The sequence below is a fragment of the Nycticebus coucang genome, chromosome 9, assembly GCF_027406575.1.
Source record: "Nycticebus coucang isolate mNycCou1 chromosome 9, mNycCou1.pri, whole genome shotgun sequence".
In the NCBI taxonomy this organism is placed as follows: Eukaryota; Metazoa; Chordata; class Mammalia; order Primates; family Lorisidae; genus Nycticebus; species Nycticebus coucang.
The window spans coordinates 43,695,334-43,718,638 of record NC_069788.1 but is presented as its reverse complement, the minus strand read 5'-3'; the positions used below and the strand labels follow the sequence as shown (position 1 = coordinate 43,718,638).

At 40.6% G+C, this 23,305-nt stretch overlaps 1 protein-coding gene across 1 annotated transcript in view; it reads right to left on the bottom strand.

The window, feature by feature from the left end:
- SRPK1 (SRSF protein kinase 1) overlaps positions 1-18,767 on the bottom strand; it is a 90,855-nt gene extending 72,088 nt beyond the window's left edge. Inside the window, 1 exon segment of the mRNA XM_053603812.1 lies at positions 18,114-18,767. Coding sequence (XP_053459787.1) covers positions 18,114-18,715 — 602 coding nt within the window. The 5' untranslated portion in view covers positions 18,716-18,767.
- Positions 18,768-23,305: the final 4,538 nt, after the last annotated feature.

Here is a 23,305-nt window from a genome sequence, read left to right as displayed (position 1 = left end):
TTTGAGAGAGTGTCTCACTTTGTCACCCTTGGTAGAGTGCCATGGCAACCTCAAACTCTTGGAAGCTCAAATGATTCTCTTGTCTCAGCCTCCTGAGTAGCTGGGACTACAGGCGCCCTCCATAACACCTGGCTATTAGAGACAATGTTTCGCTCTGGCTCAGGCTGGTCTCGAACTCCTGAGCTCAAGCAAACCATCCGTCTTGGCCCCCCAGAGTGCCAGGATTACAACATAAATCACCGTACCCGACCAGCTCAAATGTTGGCTTCTATTAGACACCAATCTCCTCTAAAAGAAATCAGGACTACTTAGAGTCATGACTGATTCCAGGGCGTAAGCAGGCAAAAGCACAAGATGAACCTGAACTATCTTGTGCCAAAAAGTATAGTAGTGCAAAAAAAATGAAAGAGACATGGTGGTGCCTGTAGCTCAAGCGGCTAAGGTGCCAACCACATACACCAAGAGCTGGCAGGTTCGAATCTGGCACAGGCCTGCCAAACAACGACAACTACAACCAAAAAATAGCCGGGCATTGTGGTGGGTGCCTATAGTCCCAGCTAATCGGGAGGCTGAGGCAAGAGAATCACTTGAGCCCAAGAATTTGAGGTTGCTGTGAGCAGTGATGCCACGGTACTCTACCCAGGGCAATAGCTTGAGGTTCTGTCTAAGAAAAAAAAAAAAAATGAAAGAGACATGTCAAAAGGTCAAGGAGCCAGCCTGAAGGGATTCTCAACAGCCAATATCAAAGAATTTGAGCATCCAAAGTAATAAGAGTAATAATAGATTAAAACTTGGTGAATAAGACTCCTGAAGTTTATACCAACAATAACTAACAATGATGAATAAATGAGGCAAAAGGAACATTCTAATAATAGAATAATCATAATTACATAAGAAAATGATAAAATTAGATAACCACCATTTTGAGTCCACCTTAACTAAGTGATCAAATGTATAAATAACATCACCAATACTGGACCATGTGCTTCCTGATGCACTAAGGACGCTACAATGTATTTTAGGCAGTGCCAATGTAACAGACCCAAGTCACATGGAAACAAGTCCAAACTGAGGGATACTCTATAAAATAAACTATCTATATTCTTTAAAGATATCCACAGTAATCTCTGACAGGCCATAGTGGTGGACTGCCTGAGTTCACTGGTTTGAGACCAGCCTGAGAGCAAGACCTCATCTCTAAAAACAGCCGGGTAGCATAGCAGGCGCCTGTAGTCCCAGCTACTTGGAAGGCTGAGACAAAGGAATTGTTTGAGCCTAAGAGTTTGAGGTTGCTGTAAAGCTGTGATGCCATGGCACTCTACTGAGGGCAACACAGTGAGACTGTCTCAAAAAGAAAAAAAAAAAAAAGGCTATGGAACTAGTCTGGATTTGAGACACTACTGTAAATACAATGTGTGATCCTGGTTGGACACCAGACCAGAAAAAGAAAATCTTTTTTCTATAAAGGGTATTGGGACAATTAGTAATTTTAGTAAGATTTAGATTATTCATTCTTTTAGACAGGATCTTGCTCTGTCACCCGGCCAGAGTACAGTGGCATCATCATAGCTCACTACAACTTCAAGCTCCTGGGCTCCAGCCATCCTCCTACCTCAGCCTCACATCCCATCACTCCCCACTACTTCTATTTTTTGTAGAGACAGGTCTCACTCCTGCTTAGGCTGGTCTCTAGAACTCCTGATCTCAAGTGAACCTCCTGCTACAGCCTCCCAAAGTGCTAAAATTACAGCCCATGCCTGCAGATTAAATAGTAACATAGTATTAATGTTTCATTTCCTATTTTGATAATTATATTGTGGTTATATAAATGAATGTCCTTGTTCTAAGGAAATACAATAAATATTTGAGGTCAAAGGAACGTGATGTTTATAATTTACTCTCACATGATTAATAAACTAAGGTTTTTCAGGCATGCACATTTCCATTTATAGGACTTAGCTGGTAACACTAACTTCATAGAGCCTGTTTACTGTTAGACGGCTCACTGCCTACATTTATAAAAAGTAACCACTAGATGGCACTCTGTTCACTACCTCCTAATATCCTAGTAGCCTAGGTTTCCACAGAGGTTAACTTTTAAAAAACTGGTCACCTTATATAAATTACAAATATTAGGCAAAACCACTACACTCAAAAGATTTTTTTCACAAAGGCCTACAAGGCCTTTGATGATCTGACTCTTCAGTCAGGCCCAGGCTGGGTTTGAACCAGCCGCCTCCAGTGTATGTGGCAGGCAACCTAGCCGCTGAGCTACAGGCGCGTAGCTTGATCTGACTCTTCAGTCACTTACCTCCTTAGACCCATGTTGAACTTTCCTATGTAATATCTCAGTCTTGGTCATATGCCCTTTGTCATGTTATTTTTCTTTATTACTTGGCATTTTAATGTCTTACTCTCAGATGTAAGCTTTAGGAGGGCAGACTTTATTTTGTTCTCTGTCATATCCTAAATGCCTACAATGGGGAGGGCATTTGCTATCCATCTTTAGTTTTTACTCATTGTTCTTTAATTAAAATTCATTACACCCTGACCCAAACTACCCTCCAATGGAACTAGATTGTGAAGAGCCTTAAATGTCAACCATTGAAGTACTGAACATGAAAGGGAGTGTAGTCATCAGAGTAAACCTACAAAAGGAATACTTTAGAAAGAGTCCTTTGGGAAGAAGGTTTGGAAAAACATACTCAAAGGGAGGACCATAAAGGAGAAATGCAAGAGACATTACAGTAGTTACAGTCAAAGCCTCTGGAGTCAAGAGAGTTGGGTTTGATCCTGGCTCCATGACTTTAGATAAATTGCTAATTTAAGAAGCTCTTAGTATCTCAGCTACGCGCCTGTAGCTCAGCGGCTAGGTTGCCTGCCACATACACTGGAGGCGGCTGGTTCAAACCCAGCCTGGGCCTGACAAATAACAAGGACAACTGCAACAAAAAGTAGCCAGGCATTGTGGCAGGTGCCTCTGGTCCCAGGTGCTTGGGAGGCGGAGGCAAGAGAATCGCTTAAGCCCATGAGTGTGAGGTTGCTGTGAACTGTGACACCAGAGCCTTCTACAGAGGGTAACAGAGTGAGACCCTATCTGAAAAAAAAAAGAAGCTCTTAGTGTCTCAGTTACCTCATGTGTAAAACAAGGGTATGAATTATATCTACTTCTTAAGAGAATTTGTGAAGATATGTTAATCACATGGTTTAGTACAGTGCCTGAACATAAATTTTAGCATTGCATGTAGGAAATAAGGGAAAAGGAACTAGCAAGTATTTTTTATTCGACTTAGTTTTGCTGAGTGCCTCTAAGTATGCCAGGCACTTTTCTAGGCACCGGAACTGCAGGACAGAGAGGGAGAGAAAGAAGGAAACGGGGAGAGAGGGAGAAAGTGGAAAAGAGATGGAGAGACAGAAAAGAGTCCTTTCCTTCATTGTGTTTACATTCTTGTATGAGGTGACAAAAACAGCCTTAATTCATGTGAACTTACCTGGTTCTTGTGTTTTAGATGATGAATGACAAAAGTTGTTAAGAAAGTCCAATCTCATTGTCTCTTCGGAATATACAGTACATGCTTTAAATATCAGAACATGACATGGGCTATAGAGAACAATTTAAGTAAGGAGACAAAGTGTGCTTAAGCTATTTTAAATAGTGTTGTAACACCTAAGGAAGTAGATGAGAAATGCTGGAATTTATCTGGAATGATTCAAAATGGTGGTTTCATAAGTAAAACTGAAATTCAAAAGGGAGTGTTTTCTAGATGTTCAAGGTCTTAAAAATAATTTAGCTGGAGCTTTAAAAGACAGACTAAAAGCAAACTGGAAAATGCACCTTAAAAGTCTTAGTTTATTTACATGTGTAAACTGCAGTCTTTTTTCTCTGTCTAGGGAATAAGCAATTGTAGAATTCCAAATGCAGAGGACTATTTTCTGGGGCCTGTGTTATGGGTTGAACTGTGTCCCTCCCACAAAGATATGTTGGAGTCCTAACCTCCAGTAACCCAGAACATGACATTATCTCAGTGAAGACCCCATCTCCAAAGAATCAAGTTAAAATGAGGTTATTATGATGATCCAGTATGACTGGTGTCCTTATAAAAAGGGAAAATCTGGATGTAAAGAGAAAAGAAAGATGATGTGAAAGACACACATAAAGGAAAGATGATGTGAAGAGACACAGGGAGAAGACTGCCATCTATAAGGCAAGCAGAGAGGCCTGAATCTGCTTCTCTCCCACAGTCCTCAGAAGAAACCAACCTTGCCAACACTTTTATTTTAGACATCTAGCCTCCAGAATTGAGAAAATAAATTTTTGTTTCTTAAAACCACCCAGTTTGCAGTGCTTTGTTATGGCACATTGAAGAAAATCTTCAATAAGATTTTCTTATCCCTTAAGGGAAAGGAATATGTTCTAGTCATCTTTGTATCCCTTCTAGAATATTATACTTACTTAAATCTCTTGCAAAAATTTAACAAGATACTATTTTAAGTTCTAGCACCTACACAATGAAACTCAGTAAATGCTAAATTTCTCCCACTACCTTTTCCATATATATTTTTCCTGATTTCTTCTTTTGCAAATTGACATAATCCTTTAACACATCTAATTTTATCTCAACTTCTGAGACATACTCAAGTTTTTCAACACAGAAATTATAAACTGGAGCCAGGGTTTAGCAACAACGAAACAAAAATCTGAGTGCTTAAGTTTAACAGGTGTTGTACAGAGTTAAATATAACCCATTCCTGATCATTAGGTGACTATACTGCAAACTAGACCTGACTTATATATATACTTTTATATATATATATACACACACAAATATATATTAAATACCAACTGATGAGTTAAATATATTAGCTTGATTCGTGAATAGTAACAATAAACATCACATAAAAGTCAAAGGCAAACCCATTTAAGGAAGTGTTTTTCGACCTTTTTCATCTCAGGGCAAACTTGAACCTGTAGGTAAACTTTGGTAGCACACTTAAATTATGTTGATTAAAAAAAAAAGTAAAAAGAAGAAATATGCTTACTGTGCTTCAAACTTCTTTCAAAAATAATTTAATTAATGTTCCTTAAAAATCTTCATGGCACACCTAAGATCTGCTCGTGGTGCACCAGTGTAGGGAAAGCAAAAGAAAGAAGGGAGCAGTCACCAAAGCACTTTACCCAGAGCTCAGTACTGGGATAGGCAGTTACAAGTAATTTTATTCCCAGACTCAAAGAATTCCAAGTTCACCTAACAATGATGTCAGAAGCAGGCTAAAACCTAAGATTGTGTGACCCAAAAGGACAAGCTCTTTCTTGATAAACAGCATAAAAACATATACTTGTATTATCCATCCTTCCACCTAGAGACAAAAGCATGAGTTACCTAACTTATCCCATTACATTCTTTATTCTAGCAAAGAAAAATCCAAAATATAATTCCTATTAAACCTACAATCTATTCTCAAAGGCCTAAGAACTTGTAAAAGGGAGTTTTCCATCAATGGAGAGAACCTGGCATCTTTGATCAAGCTACTTGGTGAAAACATATTCAAGAAACGTACATAAGCTGAAAAGTAGCACTACAATTAAAAGCAAAGTGAATGAGAGGATATGGTTGCCCATTAGGTATAATTTGTAACAATCAGTTACAAAATAAGGCCACCCTAGTACTTCAGGAAACAACAGTTCATAAGACTAGTCCCAGCCAAGTGAAGCAGCTCATGCCTATAATCCTAGCACTTGGGAGGCCGAGGCAGGTGGACTGCCTGAGTTCACAGGTTGGAAGACCAGCCTGAGCCAGAGCCAGATCTTATCTCTAAAAATAGCCAGGCTTTGTGGCAGGCACCTGTAGTCTCAGATACTCAGGAGGCTGAGGCAAATAGAACTGCTTGAGCCCAAGAGTTTGAGGTTGCTATAAGCTATGACACCACACCACAGCACTCTACTGAGGGAAACAAAGAGAGTCTCAAAAAAAAAAAAAAAAAAAAAAAAAAAAAAATATATATATATATATATATATATACACTAGTTCCCACCCAAAAGTCTGCTAGCCTTGTTTAAAATGCCTAGATAGGCTCAGTGCCTGTAACACAGTGGTTACAGCGCCAGCCACATATACCGCCACCCAGGGTGGTGGGTTCCAACCCGGCCCAGGCCAGCTAATCAACAATGACAACTGCAACAAAAAAATTGCTGGGCATTGTGGCAGATGCCTGTAGTCCCAGTTACCTGGGAGGCTGAGGCAAGAGAATCACTAAGGCCAAGAGTTTGAGGTTACTGTGAACTGTGATGCCACAGCACTCTACTGTGAGTGACAATGAGACTCTGTCTCAAAATAAATAAAAATAAAATATTAAATTAAATGTCTAGATAATCAGAAAAAGAATTTAGAATTTTGAGTAAATTAAAATAATATATGAAGGTTATCAATATGACTGATTGTACTAGTACCAAACTTTATAGCATTGATGTTTGCTCACCACTATTGGTGATAATTCTTACACAGTAGTTAAAATACATACATATTAAATTTTCTGACACTTTTTAATATGCTACCCTAAAATATCCATTAATATTATCCAAGGCATTTAAGCCACCAATTAAGTTCATTATCCCGTAACAATGAATTATACCAGGACTTAAATCTTCACCTATACCAGTGATTTTCTCTTTTTTTCTTTTGAAACGAAGTCTCACTTTGCCGCCCTCAGTAGAGAGCTGTGGCATCATAGCTCACAGCAACCTTAAACTCTTGGGCTCAAGGTGATCCTCTTGCCTTAGCCTCCCAAATAGCTGGGACTACATACAGGTGCCCGCCACACCGCCTGGCTATTTTTAGAGATGGGGGTCTCACTCTTGCTCAGGTTGGTTTCAAACTCAGGCAATATGCCCATCTTGGTCTCCCAGAGTGCCAGGATTACAAGTGTGAGCCACCACACCCAGCTGACACCAGTGATTTTCAATTGGTGTGTTGTGAGAAGATTTTAGATGTGCCATGAAAAAAGAACATTAAATTATTTTTAAATAATTTTTAAGTATAGATTCAAAGTTTATAGTATAGTTTCAAATTTAAATTATTTTAAAATAATTTTTAAGTATAGTTTCAAAATTTAGATTCTCTTAGATATTTCAAAGTATAGTTGTTTTTTCCTTTTTTTTTTTTGTAGACAGTCTCACTTTATCACCCTCAACAGAGTACCATGGCATCACACAGCTCACAGCAACCTCGCTGTGAGCAACCTCACAGCGATTCTCTTGCCTTAGCCTCCGGAGTAGCTGGGACTACAGGCGCTCACCACAACTATTTTTTTGTTGCAGTTTGGCCGGGGAAGGGTTTGAACCCGCCACCCTCGGTATATGGGGCCAGCGCCCTACTCTCTGAGCCACAGGCACCACCCAGTATATTCTTTTTTTTTTTTTTTTTGAGACAAAGTCTCACTATGTTGCCCTTGATAGAGTGACATGGTGTCACAGCTCACAGCAACCTCAAACTCTTGGGCTTAAGCAATTCTCTTGCCTCAGTCTCCCAAGTAGCTGGGACTATAGGCGCCCACGACAATGCCCAGCTATTTTTTGTTGCAGTTGTCATTGTTGTTTAGCAGGGCCGGGCCAGGTTCAAACCCACCAGCCTCGGTGTATGTGGCCAGCGCCCTACCCACTGTTCTACAGGTGCTGAGCCTTAAATCTTATTTTTGATCAACTTAATTTAAGTGTGCCACGTAAGTTTAACTATAGGTTCAAGTGTGTCCTGAGATAAAAAAAAAAAAGGTCGAAAACACTGGCCTAAACAAATAACAGCATGTCATGGTACAAATGAACATGATTTTTATTTCTCCAATCCTGGTGACAAACTTTTGTGTCCAGTGGGAATATTTGCTATTCTAGTTCTCTAAAAATGAACAAATGTTTCATGCCTTAAATTTAAGTCCTTTATCCATCTTAAATCAATTTTTGTGAGTGGGGAAAAGGTGTGGGTCCAGTTTCAGTCTTTTACATGTGGATATCCAGTTCTCCCAACACCATTTATTGAATAGGGAGTCTTTCCCCCAAGGTATGTTCTTGTTTGGTTTATCAAAGATTAGGTGGTTGTAAAATGTTAGTTTCATTTCTTGGTTTTCAATTCGATTCCAAGTGTCTATGTCTCTGTTTTTGTGCCAGTACCATGCTGTCTTGAGCACTATGGCTTTGTAGTACAGACTAAAATCTGGTATGCTGATGCCCCCAGCTTTATTTTTGTTACAGAGAACTGCCTTAGCTATACGGGGTTTAAAACAACAAAAATCCTCCAAGAAAGCATAGGAAAAACACTGGAAGATAATGGCCTGGGGAAAGACTTCATGAAGAAGACTGCCATGGCAATTGCAACAACAACAAAAATAAACAAATGGGACTTCATTAAACTGAAAAGCTTCTGTACAGCTAAGGAGACAATAACCAAAGCAAAGAGACAACCTACACAATGGGAAAGGATATTTGCATATTTTCAATCAGACAAAAGCTTGATAACTAGGATCTATAGAGAACTCAAATTAATCCTCATGAAAAAAGCCAACAATCCCATTTATCAATGGGCAAGAGACATGAATAGAACTTTCTCTAAAGACGACAGACGAATGGCTAACACATGAAAAAATGTTCATCATCTCTATATATTAGAGAAATGCAAATCAAAACAACCCTGAGATATCATCTAACCCCAGTGAGAATGGCCCACATCACAAAATCTCAAAACTGCAGATGCTGGCGTGGATGTGGAGAGAAGGGAACACTTTTACACTACTGGTGGGACTGCAAACTAGTACAACCTTTCTGGAAGGAAGTATGGAGAAACCTCAAAGCACTCAACCTAGACCTCCCATTTGATCCTGCAATCCCATTACTGGGCATCTACCCAGAAGGAAAAAAATCCTTTTATCATAAGGACACTTGTACTAGACTGTTTATTGCAGCTCAATTTACAATCGCCAAAATGTGGAAACAGCCTAAATGCCCACCAACCCAGGAATGGATTAACAAGCTGTGGTATATGTATACCATGGAATACTATTCAGCCATTAAAAAAAATGGAGACTTTACATCCTTCGTATTAACCTGGATGGACGTGGAAGACATTATTCTTAGTAAAGCATCACAAGAATGGAGAAGCATGAATCCTATGTACTCAATTTTGATATGAGGACAATTAATGACAATCATGGGGGGGGAAACAGAAAGAGGGAAGGAGGGAGGGGGGTGGGGCCTTGGTGTGTGTCACACTTTATGGGGGCAAGACATGATTGCAAGAGGGACTTTACCTAACAATTGCAATCAGTGTAACCTGGCTTGTTGTACCCTCAATGAATCTCCAACAATAAAAAAAAAAAGAAAAAAAAATGAATAAATGTATGTAACTCATTTTGTGGTTTCTAATAATTTCCTGAAATCATTCCTTATTAAATTAGTTGAAAAACTCAATACAATGGTCTTCACAGTTAATTTTATGGTTTTTTTTCAAATTTCCAAACTTAATCCTCTACTAAGAGGTCCACAGAACCACAGACAAGGCTCTTCCACAACTGTCCTTACTATTATCACTTTGGGAGAAAGTACTTGAGACAGTAGGCCTACAACTTCACCATGAAGACTTTAAGGCAGAGATTATAAACTGCAAGCTACAAGACAAATCCTGCCCCTAAATTTTTTTTTTTTATAATGGCTTAAAAAATGTTTTAATATTAAACTGTCAGGAGAATCATATAAAAACAAAGTTTTTTTTGTGGCTTCTTTTGAAAAATCTGAAGATGTGGTAAAAGTGGACTCATCTTCTCACAGGTTACCAGCAAGAGCCAAGAAATCTTTTCTTTTTTAGATACAATGGAGGAGGCACACTCCTACACATTCTAATAACCATCATTCCCTTTTGTCTTACTGACAGTATACTTCATAAGCCAGATGGCCACCCTGTAAAATCACAAATTACATACAACATTCATTATTCATTTTAAGGTATAAACATAGAGGATCCAAATAATTCTGCATGATTTTTTTTTTTTTTTTTTTTTATTTAAGACAGGTCTTCCTCTTTCACCTGGGCTACAGTACAGTGGCTTCATTACAGTTCACTGCAGCTTCAACATCTGGGCTGGACTCAAGCAATCCTCTTGTCTCAGTCCTCAGTCTCCCAAGGTGAACTACAAACTTTGCCACCATGCCTGGTTGATTTTTCTACTTTTTGTACAGAGGGGTTCACGTTCTCGTTCTCGCTCTTGCTCAGGCTGGTCTCAAACTCCTGGGCTCAAGCAATCCTCCCACTTCTGTCTCCCAAAGAAGACATAAAAATGAAAACAAAATGAAACATGAGAAACCAGGTGGTAACATAATCACACAGCAAGGAACTAGTCCATGTTATTATAAAACTCAAAGTAACTTGACTCTACATTCCTAGTGAAATAAACCCTGCAAAAAACAAAAAAATTGTTAGCTAAAGTAATCATACTGTTGATGGTATTGCTGACACTGTCATTCTGAAACTGTTTTCATTATACTGTGTGTGGCAGAGGAGAATGAGGCATTGTGGTACTATTGAGAACTGGAATTTTCAGTATGGGACGAAAAGAAGAGTGATACATAAAATCAAAGAAACTAAGAAAATCCTCTGGGCCCTATTAACTTGATTTTTAAATGTAACACAAAACTCATGATTTCTTTTTAAAAGAAAAAACATAACTTACTCCTTAGTTCTAATCACAGAAAAGACTTAGAAAACAATGACTAACACAATAGTAATAAGCTCGTTAAACACTCCAGATTATGGTTTCCAAACGCCATTTCCCACTAAAACCTTTCTTAAGAAAGGGCTATTTCCTGGCCTAGGGCATAAAATGTACAAGATAAGTCTGGACATACTGTTATACTAGATAGCAAAAAAGCTATCAAAAATACCACAGGTTGAATCAAAGGGACTCATGATTCATCATGAAGAAATTCTAATTGTCCAAAGAGGGGACATCCCAGCCTGAGCAAGAGTGATACCCTCTCTCTACTAAATAGAAACAAACAAAAAAACCCAGCCAGTATGTTGAAGGGCCAGATGCACTGGCTCATGCTTGTAATCCTAGCACTCTGGGAGACTGAGGCAGGAGTATCACTTGAGCACAGAAGTTTGAGACCAGCCTGAGCAAGACCCCATCTCTACCAAAAATAGAAAAAAGGTTAGCCAGGCATTGTGGTGGGCCATGGCAGTCCCAGCCACTCGGGAGGCAGAGGCAGGATAGCTTGAACCCAGGACTTTGAGGTTGCTTTTAATTAGGCTGATGACATGGTACTCTAGTGCCAGGACAACAGAGTGAGATTCTGTCTCAAAAAAAAAAAAAAAGGTATTTTTAAATTAAGCTTTGTAGTTTTTTTTTTTACACATATAATACTATTGTGCACCTAATAGACTACAGTAGAGTATAAACATAACTTTTGTATGCATTAAAAAAACCAAAAAATTTCTTTGACTCATTTTATTGTGACGATCTAGAACTGAAACTGAAGTACCTCCAAGGTACATTTATATTTAGCGTTGGCAGTCGAGGATTTGGGAAAAACAAGCAAGTCTATGTAAGTTAGAAAAAACCCACAAAAAACATGCCAGTTATTCCACAAGGTTAAAATTAATTCTAGTTGATCATGTGTCTCTTCTTTACCTTTCTTTTTTTTGACATAAGGTCTTGCTCTGTTGCTGGCACTGGAGTGCAGTGCTGTCCTCAGAGCGCACTGCAACCCCAAACTTCTGGGCTCAAGTGATCCTCCTGCGATAACCTCACAAGTAGCTAGGACTACTGATTTCACTCTTCACAAGAGAATTCCTAAGCACCCACAGTCTTATTCACTTTAGCACTTCAACAAGTTGCTGGTTTCAAGTAATCTAAAAGAACATGATTTGGCAAGCCTGGTCTCACTATGGTAGAAACACTAATAAAATTTACTAACATATGAACTTACTGAGGAAGACAATATTTCTGATAAGTCCTAGAAATGCAACTTTGCAAGTATATGTTTATATTTAATGGAAATGCACACAATTAAAAATGCAATTGTTTTCTAAAGATATAAGCACTGAGCCTGAAAATTTCATAAGTAAAATGTAATCGAAAAGATTAGCCACTTTAAAAAAAATCAATTTATGTCAAAAACACTGCAAATGAAATTTGTAAGGCTAATAAAAGCAGAGAAATACAAATCTGCCAAACAATAAAGGACACTTTTTTTTTTTTTTTTGAGACAGAGTCTCAAGCTGTTGCGCTGTGTAGAATGCCGTGGCGTCACACAGCTCACAGCAATGCCAGCTCTTGGGCTCAGGTGATTCCCATGCCTCAGCCTCCTGAGTAGCCGGGACTACAGATGCCCGTCACAATGTCTGGCTATTTTTTTGTTGCAGTTTGGCTGGGGCCGGGTTTGAACCTCCCACCCTCGGTATATGGGTCTGGTGCCCTACTCACTGAGCCACAGGCGCCACCCGTAAAGGACGCTTTTTTTTTTTTAGACAAGAGCCTCAAACTGTCACCCTGGGTAGAGTGCTATTGCATCACAGCTCACAGCAACCTCCAACTCCTGGGCTCAAACAATTCTCCTGCCTCCACCTCCCAAGTAGCTGGGATTACAGACACCTGCCACAATGCCTCGCTATTATTTCTTTTTTTTTTTTGGTTGCAGCCGTCATTGTTGTTTGGTGGGCCCAGGCTGGATTGGAACCTGCCAGCTCAGGTGTATGTGGCTGGTGCCTTAGCCTCTTGAGAAAGGACACATTCTTAACATGAGCTCTTAAGATCAAGAAAAAGTTCAATAATCCAATATAAGAAATGAGCAAAAAAATTAAAATTGAAGCAAGATACTTTATAGATTACCAGTTCTGGTGTCTTACAGGAAATGCAAGAACACTCTCACCGCACTGCCTGAAGCAGTCTTCTTCCAAATCTTTGTCCAAATATCATCTCAATGTGGCCTCTCCCACTCTACTTAAAACTGCAACCATATCCCCACTTTTCAATAGCCTTATCATCCTCTTTTTCTCTACCTATCACCTAACATACTATGTAATCATCATGTCTAGTGTTTATTATGTCTCTTTTCCCACTACAATAAAGCTTCTAAGGAAGCAAGATGTTTTCCTTTCACTGCTGAATCCCACGGGTGAAAAATAGTGCTTGGAACATGTTAAGTGTTCAACAGCTATTTATTTTATTAAAAGGAATTAAACTGGTTAAATCTTTCTAAAGAAAACTGACAATATGGACCAAAAATCTTTAAAATGTACGTACCATTAATATCACCGCTAAGAATTTATCCTAAGGAAATAATCATTGATGTGAGCAATGATTTATCCAAGAGTATTCATTTGGATATCTTGGCAGCTGTGAATTAATAATGAAAAACTGGGAACAGTGGAATGTTTAATGCTATGAAAAATATTAATGATAATGTTACCTGGGACAAAGTATGCCCAATAATTCCATTTGTCTTAGAAAGTTTATGTATGTTTATTAATGGGAACTAAAACTATGGTACAGTCATTTAATGGAATGCTAGATAAGGTTATTCCTTGGGCCCTTATATGGAACTACGACATTTCTAAGACTAGTGAAAAAGGCAGACCATAAAAAAAAAAAAAAATTTAAGCCTGCACTATATGGAACTAATATACAATCAATTTCCAACGTACATTAAGTGTAAAAAGCATCATATACTACATTTTTAAAAAGTGTTTTCAGGGCTCAGCACCCATAGCTCAGTGGTTAGGGCACCAGCCACATACACTGGGGCTGGTGGGTTCGAACCTAGCCTGGGCCTGCTAAGCAACAATGACAACTGCAACAAAAAATAGCCGGGCATTGTGGTGGGTGCCTGTAGTCCCAGCTACTTGGGAGGCTGAGGTAAGAGAATCGCTTAAGCCCAAGAGTTTGAGGTTGCTGGATGCCATGGCACTCTACCAAGGGTGACACAGTGAGACTCTGTCTCAAAAAAAAAAAAAAAAAAAAAGAAAAAGTGTTTTAAGTTTATCAGCTCTTCTTCCTACTGAATACAAGTAGTATTTCCTCTTGCAAATTTTCAATGTAACAATTTAGGTCAAGTGCAGTGGCTCAGCACTTTGGGAAGCTGAGGCAACAGGATCACTTAAGGCCAGGTGTTCAAGATCAGCCTGGGCAGTGTAGCAAGACCCTGTCTCTACAAAAATAAAAATCAGAGAGGTGTGGTATGGTGTCAGATACTGTAGTCTCAGCTACTCAGGAGGCTAAAGCAGGAGGAGCAATGGAGTTCAAGGCTGCTATAAGCTAAGATTGTGCCATTGCACTCTAGCCTGAAGGACAAAGTAAGACCAGAAAAAAATGAAAAACTAAAGTCTATTATTTTTAATTTTAAAACATTTACATTTTTAGAAAATTAAGAAATAAAACCACCATCTCCCCTGACTCCACAGATCAATGAGTGCTAGAATGAGAAAAGTACTTCTCCAGCTCAATTAAATAATTTTACTACCAAATTTTTGCTAAATCCATAGTTACTCAACTGCAAATAAAGTGAAAATTACTGTCCAAACTAACTTCCTAAGCTCAGTAATAAATTACTATTAGGTACAGGCAGTCCCCAGGTTAAGAATGAGGTAAGTTTTATAGGTTTATTCTTAAGCTGAATTTGTACGTAAGTTGGGACAACTACATTTACCTATTACTTGTAATAGCCTCTGTAAGCTCAAGTCTTACATCAGTTTGGATGTTTGTAACTCGGGGACTTACTATTAAAATAGCCTCTGTTCATATATGAGTTGGATGTAAGTTGGATGTTTGTAATTTGAGAACTGCCTATATGAAATCCTTTCTGGAATTATATTCCATAAACACAATTTCAAAAGCAGACATAAACTGCTAAATTAAAAAGCTTAAGACAAACAGATAAAGGCTCATAGCTATTGGCATAAACATTGAAAACCAAATGCTCAAAGGGAGATAGAGCACTATGGTCATTCAGAGACATAAGACAGTACAGTCAAGAAAGAGTGCCCAACCCCCTAGGCATGCTGAGATCCTTAATTCAGAAGCCTCTTTTTACCCAACTTTTTTGTTATTTGTCCTCAGACACACAAAAAGGAACTGTTCTTTGGAGAGACCATGATTAGTAACCAGGAATTTGGAGTATGTCAAACCTGGACTAGCTTTACAATTTTTCTAGGGGAATAATTGAATAAACCGCAATTTCCTTATCTGCAAAGGTGGTGACTGTCACCGAGTTAATGTTAGTAAATAAAAGCGCGGTGTTTGAAAAAGTGAAATGAAGAAGGAATTACTCAAACAAGGCAACTAAAAATCCCAAAAGTCAAATCTTTTAGCACACTGAAAGAACCCAAGGTAATCCACTCTGAAGAATATTGGGCCAGTCGGTAGACAGAAACTCTAGATTCCATTTTGGCTCTAATGCAACCAGCTCTGTGACCCTGGGCACAGTATTTCATATATGTGAGTTCTAGTTTTAAGATCTACAAAATCAGAGGACTCAAAATCCCTTCTGCCTTATACCATACCACGTCTAAATTATTAGAGATGTTATTTTCCAAGACATTCAAAAATTTTCCATTTAAATGTTTGATTTTTATACTTTTAGGTCCTGATCAGTTTTTACTATGAATGAGCTATCAGGCATTAACATATGTATAAGACTGTTTCCTTAACTAATTCATCTAAGGTCAGATTGCTAAGAAGTTGCAAAATCAGAATTTAAAATCACATCATTCTCCAAAGACCAAACTTTGTGGCCCGCTTCTTCTGACCTTTTTCCTAACTAATCTGGCAACTAGCAGTTTGCCTTTGCAAAATAACTTGAAGTCATCAGGACACACTCGAGTTATTACTCTAGCCAATTTTAATTAATTAGACATTTCAGCTACTTAAAAGGAGGCTGGAAAAACAAAATGAAAGAAAGGTAGGTAAAATTATAAAGAAAAACTATTAATTGATGGTGAAAACAAAAATAAAGCATCTATGAAATTGCAAATAAATGGGGACAATTCATATGTATTTTCAGGAGTCAAAGTTGTATAAAATGAAATACTCAATAAAATAACTGCTAGATTATCTGTAATCCATATTTTCAAATAATTAAGAACACAAATAACTCTAGGTTACCCATAGTAGTATTAAATAAAGGAGTAATAGATAATACAAAGTACGTATATCTGGCTTTAGAAATAAAAGCATATGGTCTAAACAGATTATCCAAAACAACGAATATCTGGTGTTAAAGTATGTAATCATCTACATACATTCACCCCTCAAATTAAACCTTGACATAGGCTAGTATCAAGATTAATTTCCAAGTGGAAAGAGAGATGAAGACAGTCTCAGAGAACAAGACTTCTAAAAAATATAGTAAATAAAAAATAAAATAGGCTTGGCGCCTGTAGCTCAGCCACTAGGGCACCAGCCACATACACCAGACCCAGTGGGTTCAAGCCCAGCCCAGGACTGCCAAACAACAATGACAACTACAACAAAAAAATAGCGGGTGTTGGGGCGGGCACCTGTAGTCCCAGCTACTTGGGAGGCTGAAGCAAGAGAATCGCTGAGGTTGCTATGAGCTGTGACACAACGGCACTCTACCCAGGGTGACATAGTGAGACTGTCTCAAAAAACAAAAACAAACAAACAAAAATAAAATAAAATACCGCTTCCTTATATCAATACAAAATGTTTTATAATACATTCATATCAATTCTACAAAGAATAACAAAAGTAAGCACAGAAAAAAAGTATCCCTACTGCACACTTGAATGAGATTAACTCCTTGCTGTTTCCATTAAACAATTAGGATTAGTAAAAAACTGGTTTTGATTAATACACACATGGAGAATCAAGAGGTAAATGCACGCACACAAACACAAACTCACACTTACATGCCTTGGTCACTAAGCATTTACAAAATAAAAAATTTCATAATAGAAAATGGAGCAAGAGGCAAGGTCACCTATCACTAGTTCTACTGAAAGAAGTCATTATGTGTTCTCACAAATATTAGGCAGCCTCCAAAAACAACAAATACACACACCTATCTGGTATTGTCATTCAGCAGAGTGACCTGGGAAAGCCTTTGAAATGTGTTATATCAGCTCAGAGAATGAGACTGTACACAACACCACAAAACATCAAATAAATGGAAAAGTGTAAAGAAAATACACATCTAAAATTAAGAACTAGATATAGAATATTTTTGGAATACAAAGTGAGAGTTGGTTTCCAAAAGCCTTTGCAATTAAACATTAGTACAATATCAAAATTCTTAAGGCTAAGCCTCATTTGCCAAAACCGGCTACCCGCATTTCTACTAAGCTGTGACCAATTTTTGTCCTCCCTACCATAGCGATAGCAAGAAACCAGTTATGGATCTGGTTGATAAAACTGGACTTGGGGCACTTAATACACCAGTCACCACCCATCACTCTGTGATGCCCACTCAGGTTATCTGCATTTAGGGTGAGAATTTGAGGTGAAAGCAAAAGAGTCGCAGTTAACAGATGCCAAGTGTATACACAGTGGTGTCTTGGCCACCCCCATTCCCCGCTGCGAGGAAGGCGATGGGTCTTGCAGGCTCAGGAAGTTGACTAACACAGGGGAAAGCTCCATGCCCCCTCTATGAAAGGGAACATGTGGCTGTAAGAACCAAAAGTAAACAAGGAAAAATTCATTCAAGAATTTCCTGAAGGCCTACCGTGGAGACGTACGAGGCAAGTTAAGACGCTGGGAGCCAGGTAAGTAAAAGAGACCAGAGTTCACAGACTGACAATGATCTACCAGCTCCGGTGGAGGCCCAAGCATGGGCAGCTTGTGCCTCCTCTGTGGAGCTGGGGAGGAAAGGTACCGGGCGGGCTCTGGTCCTCCTCCAACAGCCCTTTCCAGTAGGCCTGGGGCTAAGACCCAGGCCTGGAGTTCTGCAACAGAAGCTCTCTTCCACATGGTTGCTGGAGAGCGACCCTCCAGGTCGCCCTGAGGCCATGTGGCTGGGGCCGCAGGGTGCCCAAACCCGGTGCACGTTCAACACAAGAAACCAGAGCAGTTAAAGTGCCGGAGAAAATCCAAAGAATAGGATGTTGGGGTACAAGACTCACTTCCTTTGGGCTTTGTCCTTCTTGGCCTTGGTCCTTTTCTTTCGGGCCTGGAGCGCAAGCACTGCAGGAGAGAGGGATGGATGAAGGGCGAATGTGGAGGAAAGGAGGCAACCAAGGTGAGAGTGGAGACCCAGCAGGGGCGCCAGGCCGGGCTGTGGGGCCTGCCCGAAGGGCAGCAGCGGGGCGAGCGCTGTGGCTCCGGTGAGGCGGCCGGCTGGGGGGCTGGCGGCCCAACGGGCTACGAGCAGTGCCCAGGCGGGATGCGCCGGAGGGGGCTCGGGCTGGGTCTGGGGGCGGACAGGCAGGGGTCTGCTTCGCCCGCCAAAAGCCAGGCCCTGCAGTGGCCCCAAGGCGCGAGCCGGCCTGGCTGGGAACAAGGGGCGGTGACGGCCGGAGCCGGAGGACGCCTGGGCTGAGGGGCGCGGACCCGCAGCCCAGAGGCGCGGGGTGAGGGGCGGCGCCACCTCACTAGATGGGGGCCGCTCGCCCGGAGACCGGAGGGCGGCGGTTAGGCGAAGCTCTCAGCTCTGACTTGGGCCTCGCCCCGGCGGCCGTTGCCCCTCGTGGCGGAGGCCGCTCCACTGCTCACCTTTCCGCTCCATGGCGAGACCGGTAACCGCCAGGCGCCTGCGCACTCGAGTGGCGGCGACTAGAGCTCCCGCCGCTGCCCAAATCCCAGCCCGTGCTCGCCCCGCCCCCAGTTCCCGCCCCGCCCCTGCCCCGTGACACCACACGCCTGCGCGTTGGGCGCGGAATCTACCACCTTCTCCTGAGTGGGGGGCGGTGAAGAGGAACGGTAGGGACAGAGGGGAGGGAAGGGAAGAGGGGAGGGAGGGTAGACTGGATGCTAAAGGGATTTTAGGATACAAGCTTGGATGGGTGGCCGGGTTAGTTTTGTTCTATTTGCTGTACGGTAGTCCCTTAGGAAGGGCTCGGAGCTTGGTGTCAGGGTTCCCTGCGTGCCGAGTCAGAGCTCCAGAGTCAGCTGGGACCTGCCTCAGTTTTCTGGTCTACAAGATGGATTAACCAGAAAAGTCCGTTCCTTCCCTGAGCTATTGTGAGGACCAATTGAGAAACGATTTAATGAAAATTTATGGCTCGGCGCCTGTAGCTTAGTGGCTAGGGCGCCAGCCACATACACCAGGATTGGGTTCGAATCCGGCCCGGGCCTGCTAAACAATGACAACAGCAACCAAAAAATTGCCGGGCCTTGTGGCGGGCGCCTGTAGTCCCAGCTACTTGGAAGGCTGAGGCAAGAGAATCACTTAAGCCCAAGAGTTTCAGGTCGCTGTGAGCTGTGACGGCACTCTACCTAGGGTGACATAATGAGCTCTCGCTCAAAAAAATAAAAAGTTTTTTTTTGAGGGGGAAATTTACATATGAAAAAGAAAAGGAAGTGAGAGCAACACAAAAAACTGGAGGATAGGAACCTGAAACTGGATCAGCACTTTAAAATAAAAACTTCAAAAGTGATGTTTCTCTTAAAATTTCAAGTTTTAAATAAAAGCTGGAAGGAAGAGGTAGAGTAAAAACGGTTAGTGTTTTCTCTTTTTTCCACTTTATCATCTCAAAACATGATGAAGTTGTCTGTATTTGTGGATTTTTATTTATTTATTTTTGAGACAGAGTCTGAAGCTGTCGCCCTGGCAGAGTGTGGTGGTTTCATAGCTCATAGCAACTCCAACTCGGGCTTAAGCGATCCTCTTGCCTCGGTTTTTCTATTTTTAGTAGGGTGGGGGAGAGGGGTTTAGCTTTTTGCTTAGGCTGGTCTCAAACTGGTGAGCTCAAGCAATCCACCTGCCTTGGCCTCCCAGAGTGCTAGGATTACAGGCACCAGCCACCATGTCCACCCTATTTGTGGATGTTTTATACTTTTCTGAGTGCATTATCTCATTTGATACAGAACAACTTAAAGGCAAGATAATTATTACCTCATTACACAAAGAAACTAAAACTTGGAGGGGAATGGTGTACCGACCCAGTAGTTCAATCATCAAAGTTTTTCTGTAAAGAGCTATGTAGTAAATATTTAGGCTTTGTGGACCGTAAGATCTCTTTCTCGATTACTTTGCCATTGAAGCTCATAAGCAGTCATAGAAAATATGGTATGGCCTGTATGTGTTCTTTTAAAGATTCATTTATGAGCACTGAAACTAAAATTTTTTTAAAGGCAAAGTCTTGCTTAGTCACTCAGGCTGCAGTACATGGATTCAGGGGTGCATTCATACCTCCCTGTAACTGGGAACTTCTGGCTTCAAACGATCCCTCCACCCCCACCCCCATCCCCGCAGCTTCCTGGAGCTCTGGGGTTATAGGCATGAGCCATTATGCCCTGCCTAAAATTTAAATTTCATATAATTTTCACGTGTCGTGAAATATTTTTATTTTGATCTTTTTCTAACCATTTCAACCATTCTTAGCTCAGACTCAGGTTTGCTAACCGCTATTGTAAAAGTACTGCAGCTGGACAGGATGGAAGCTCTGAAGACCCTTGCTCTTTAAAAGTGGAACTCTAGGCTCAGCACCCGTAGCTCAGTGGTTAGGGCGCTGGCCACATACCCTGAGGCAGGGGGGTTTGAACCCAGCCCAGGCCTGCTAAACAACAATGACAACAGCAACAAAAAAATAGCCGAACCTTGTGGCGGGTGCCTGTAGTCCCAGCTACTTGGGAGGCTGAAGCAAAAGAATCATTTAACCCCAAGAGTTTGAGGTTCCTGTGAGCTGTGATGCCACAGTACTCTACCAAGGACAACATAGTGAGACTCTGTCTCTAAATAATTAAATAAAAGTGGAACTCTGGTGTGGAAAACAGACAGGTAGTTGTCTTCCACATGGAAAGAGAAGATGAGGGTGCAATAGTACAGTGTAAGTCAACTGAGCAAAATAAGTATTAATATCTTAAGTCCTGCCAGGGAGGAGGCAGCTTTTGAGCTGGGTCTTGGGAAATGTGGAAGATTTCCATAGGTGAAGAAGGGAGATGTAAGGCATTCCTGAATGAGAAAATTGATTGAGCAAAAAGACAGACATGGAAACTTGTAGGTGGGGGCTGGGACTAGGGCTGGTAATGACTGAAGGGATGAAATGGAAGGTGAGGCTGGAAAGGTAGGTTTGCCAAATTTGAAATTTAGTTAATTAGTATCTGTTGCATGGAACCTGAATGATAGCATGTTTCTGGGCATGTTGCAAAAGAGAACTGCACCTGTTGGCCAAGGAAGACTGCAGCCCAGTCTTTTCCCTACTGTAAACTTGAAAACAAAAGGAGAGAGGGGGCAGACAGTGAAGCCTTAAGATCTGAGAATTGTGCTAGCTCAGGAAAACCACATGTAGTTTAGAAAAGACAGAAAGGGCTGGTGGCTAGGAAGAATACCAGAATTGGGGAAGTACTGCCCATCACAAAATAAACTCTATGAGGGTTGAGACCATGTCTAGGTTTTGTTTGGTACATCCTCAGTGCCTACAGTGTCTGGCACTTAGCAAGTGTTCAATTATTTGCCTAATAAAAGAATAAATGATCTGTAACTTATGAGCAGCATCAGGATGAGAGAGAGAAAACACTGAGAGGGAAGTATGAGAGCTGTGCTAAATCTAAATGGATTCCTACAGATCTGTCAGAAAAATATGTTCAGCTTGGCATGATTCAATCATGCCTATTCTAACTCTGAGTGACTATTGCTTCTCTCTCCAAGAGCTTACTAACCATCTGTTTAATAACTTATTTGAGAATTTTTCCATAATCGGTTTTATAGAATTGACCATTTCTTTTTTCTCATCTGTTTTTCTCCATTCTTCCATGTTTCAGTTCTCCATACTTTTTCTAAGATCTCTATAATTGTTTAAGTAAGTTTGTTTTTTACCCCCAGGTTCACAGAACTTGGCCTATTCTGAGCTGTATCCTTCCAGAAATTATTCTTAAGAGTGGTAGCTATTCTTTAGTATTTATTCTTAGATACACACTTCTTCCCCAGCTGTTTTCTACAAACAGCTGTGCCAAATCCAAATGGATTAGGATTTATCCAATTGTTTTGTATGTTTTGTTTTAAAGACAAGGCCTTGCTCTGTCACTTAGGCTGAAGTACAGTAGCATGATCATAGCACAACCTTGATCATAGTATCACTGCAACCTTGAACTCCTGGGTTCAAGCAATTCTCCTACTTCAGCCTCAAGTAGCTGGGAATACAGGTGTGCACCACGACACCTAGCTAACTTTTCTAATAGTTTTGGTAGAGTGTGGTCTGTGTTGCCCAAGTTGGTCTTTAAACTCCTGGCCTTAAGTGGTCCTCCTACCTTGGCCTTCCAAAGTGCTGGGATTACAAGTATGAACTACCATACCCAACCCTACAAGACCTTTCAAAAGTGAAATTATTCAGAAAGCCTTGATATAATGTATTTATGGATGCTCATGCTAATTAATTCAGTGTCAGAATTTAAATTCTGAAAAGATCCCATTTCTCTTGAGGTAACTTACTTTTTCTTTCCTTGTAAGACCAAAGAATGCTAAAAAAACAACTTCTTTTTGTTTGCTTGTTTGTTTTGTAGAGACAGAGTCTCACTTTATCACCCTCGGTAGAGTGCTGTGACGTCACAGCTCACAGCAACCTTCAACTCCTGGGCTTAGGTGATGGGGCTTGGACTACAGGCGCCTGCCACAACACCAGCTATTTTTTGTTGTTATCATTGCAGTTTGGCCGGGGCCGAGTTCAAACCTATCACCCTCAGTATAGGGGGCCGGTGCCCTATCCACTAAGCCACAGGAGCTGCCCAAAAAAACAACTTACTTTTTAAGACCGCCCTGGCATCTTCCCTAATGCTTCTTTGACATTTTTTAAATCTGAACATCTAAAGTTCATCTGCTTCCTTACAGTCAACATTCTCTGCCTTGATTATCACATACTGTTATCCTTTGTCTAAAGTTTTGATCTCAATTAAATCTAAAGTAGCACATCCTTTATGGCTTCCCCTACATCCTGTGAGATGAAATGGACAAAAAAGTGAAAATATATCAGATACTTTCTTTTAAATGATTTAAGATTCCATGGATCTTAAATTCCACTGATTAAAAAAATACATATATTTCCAATAGCTGTCTGCATAGTTGGGGAACCCCAACAGAACTTTATCTTACCTTTTGGTACATGGTTTTGTAAAGTGTATCAGGGGACTATAATTATGTTTTAGGTCTGAATATCAGGAA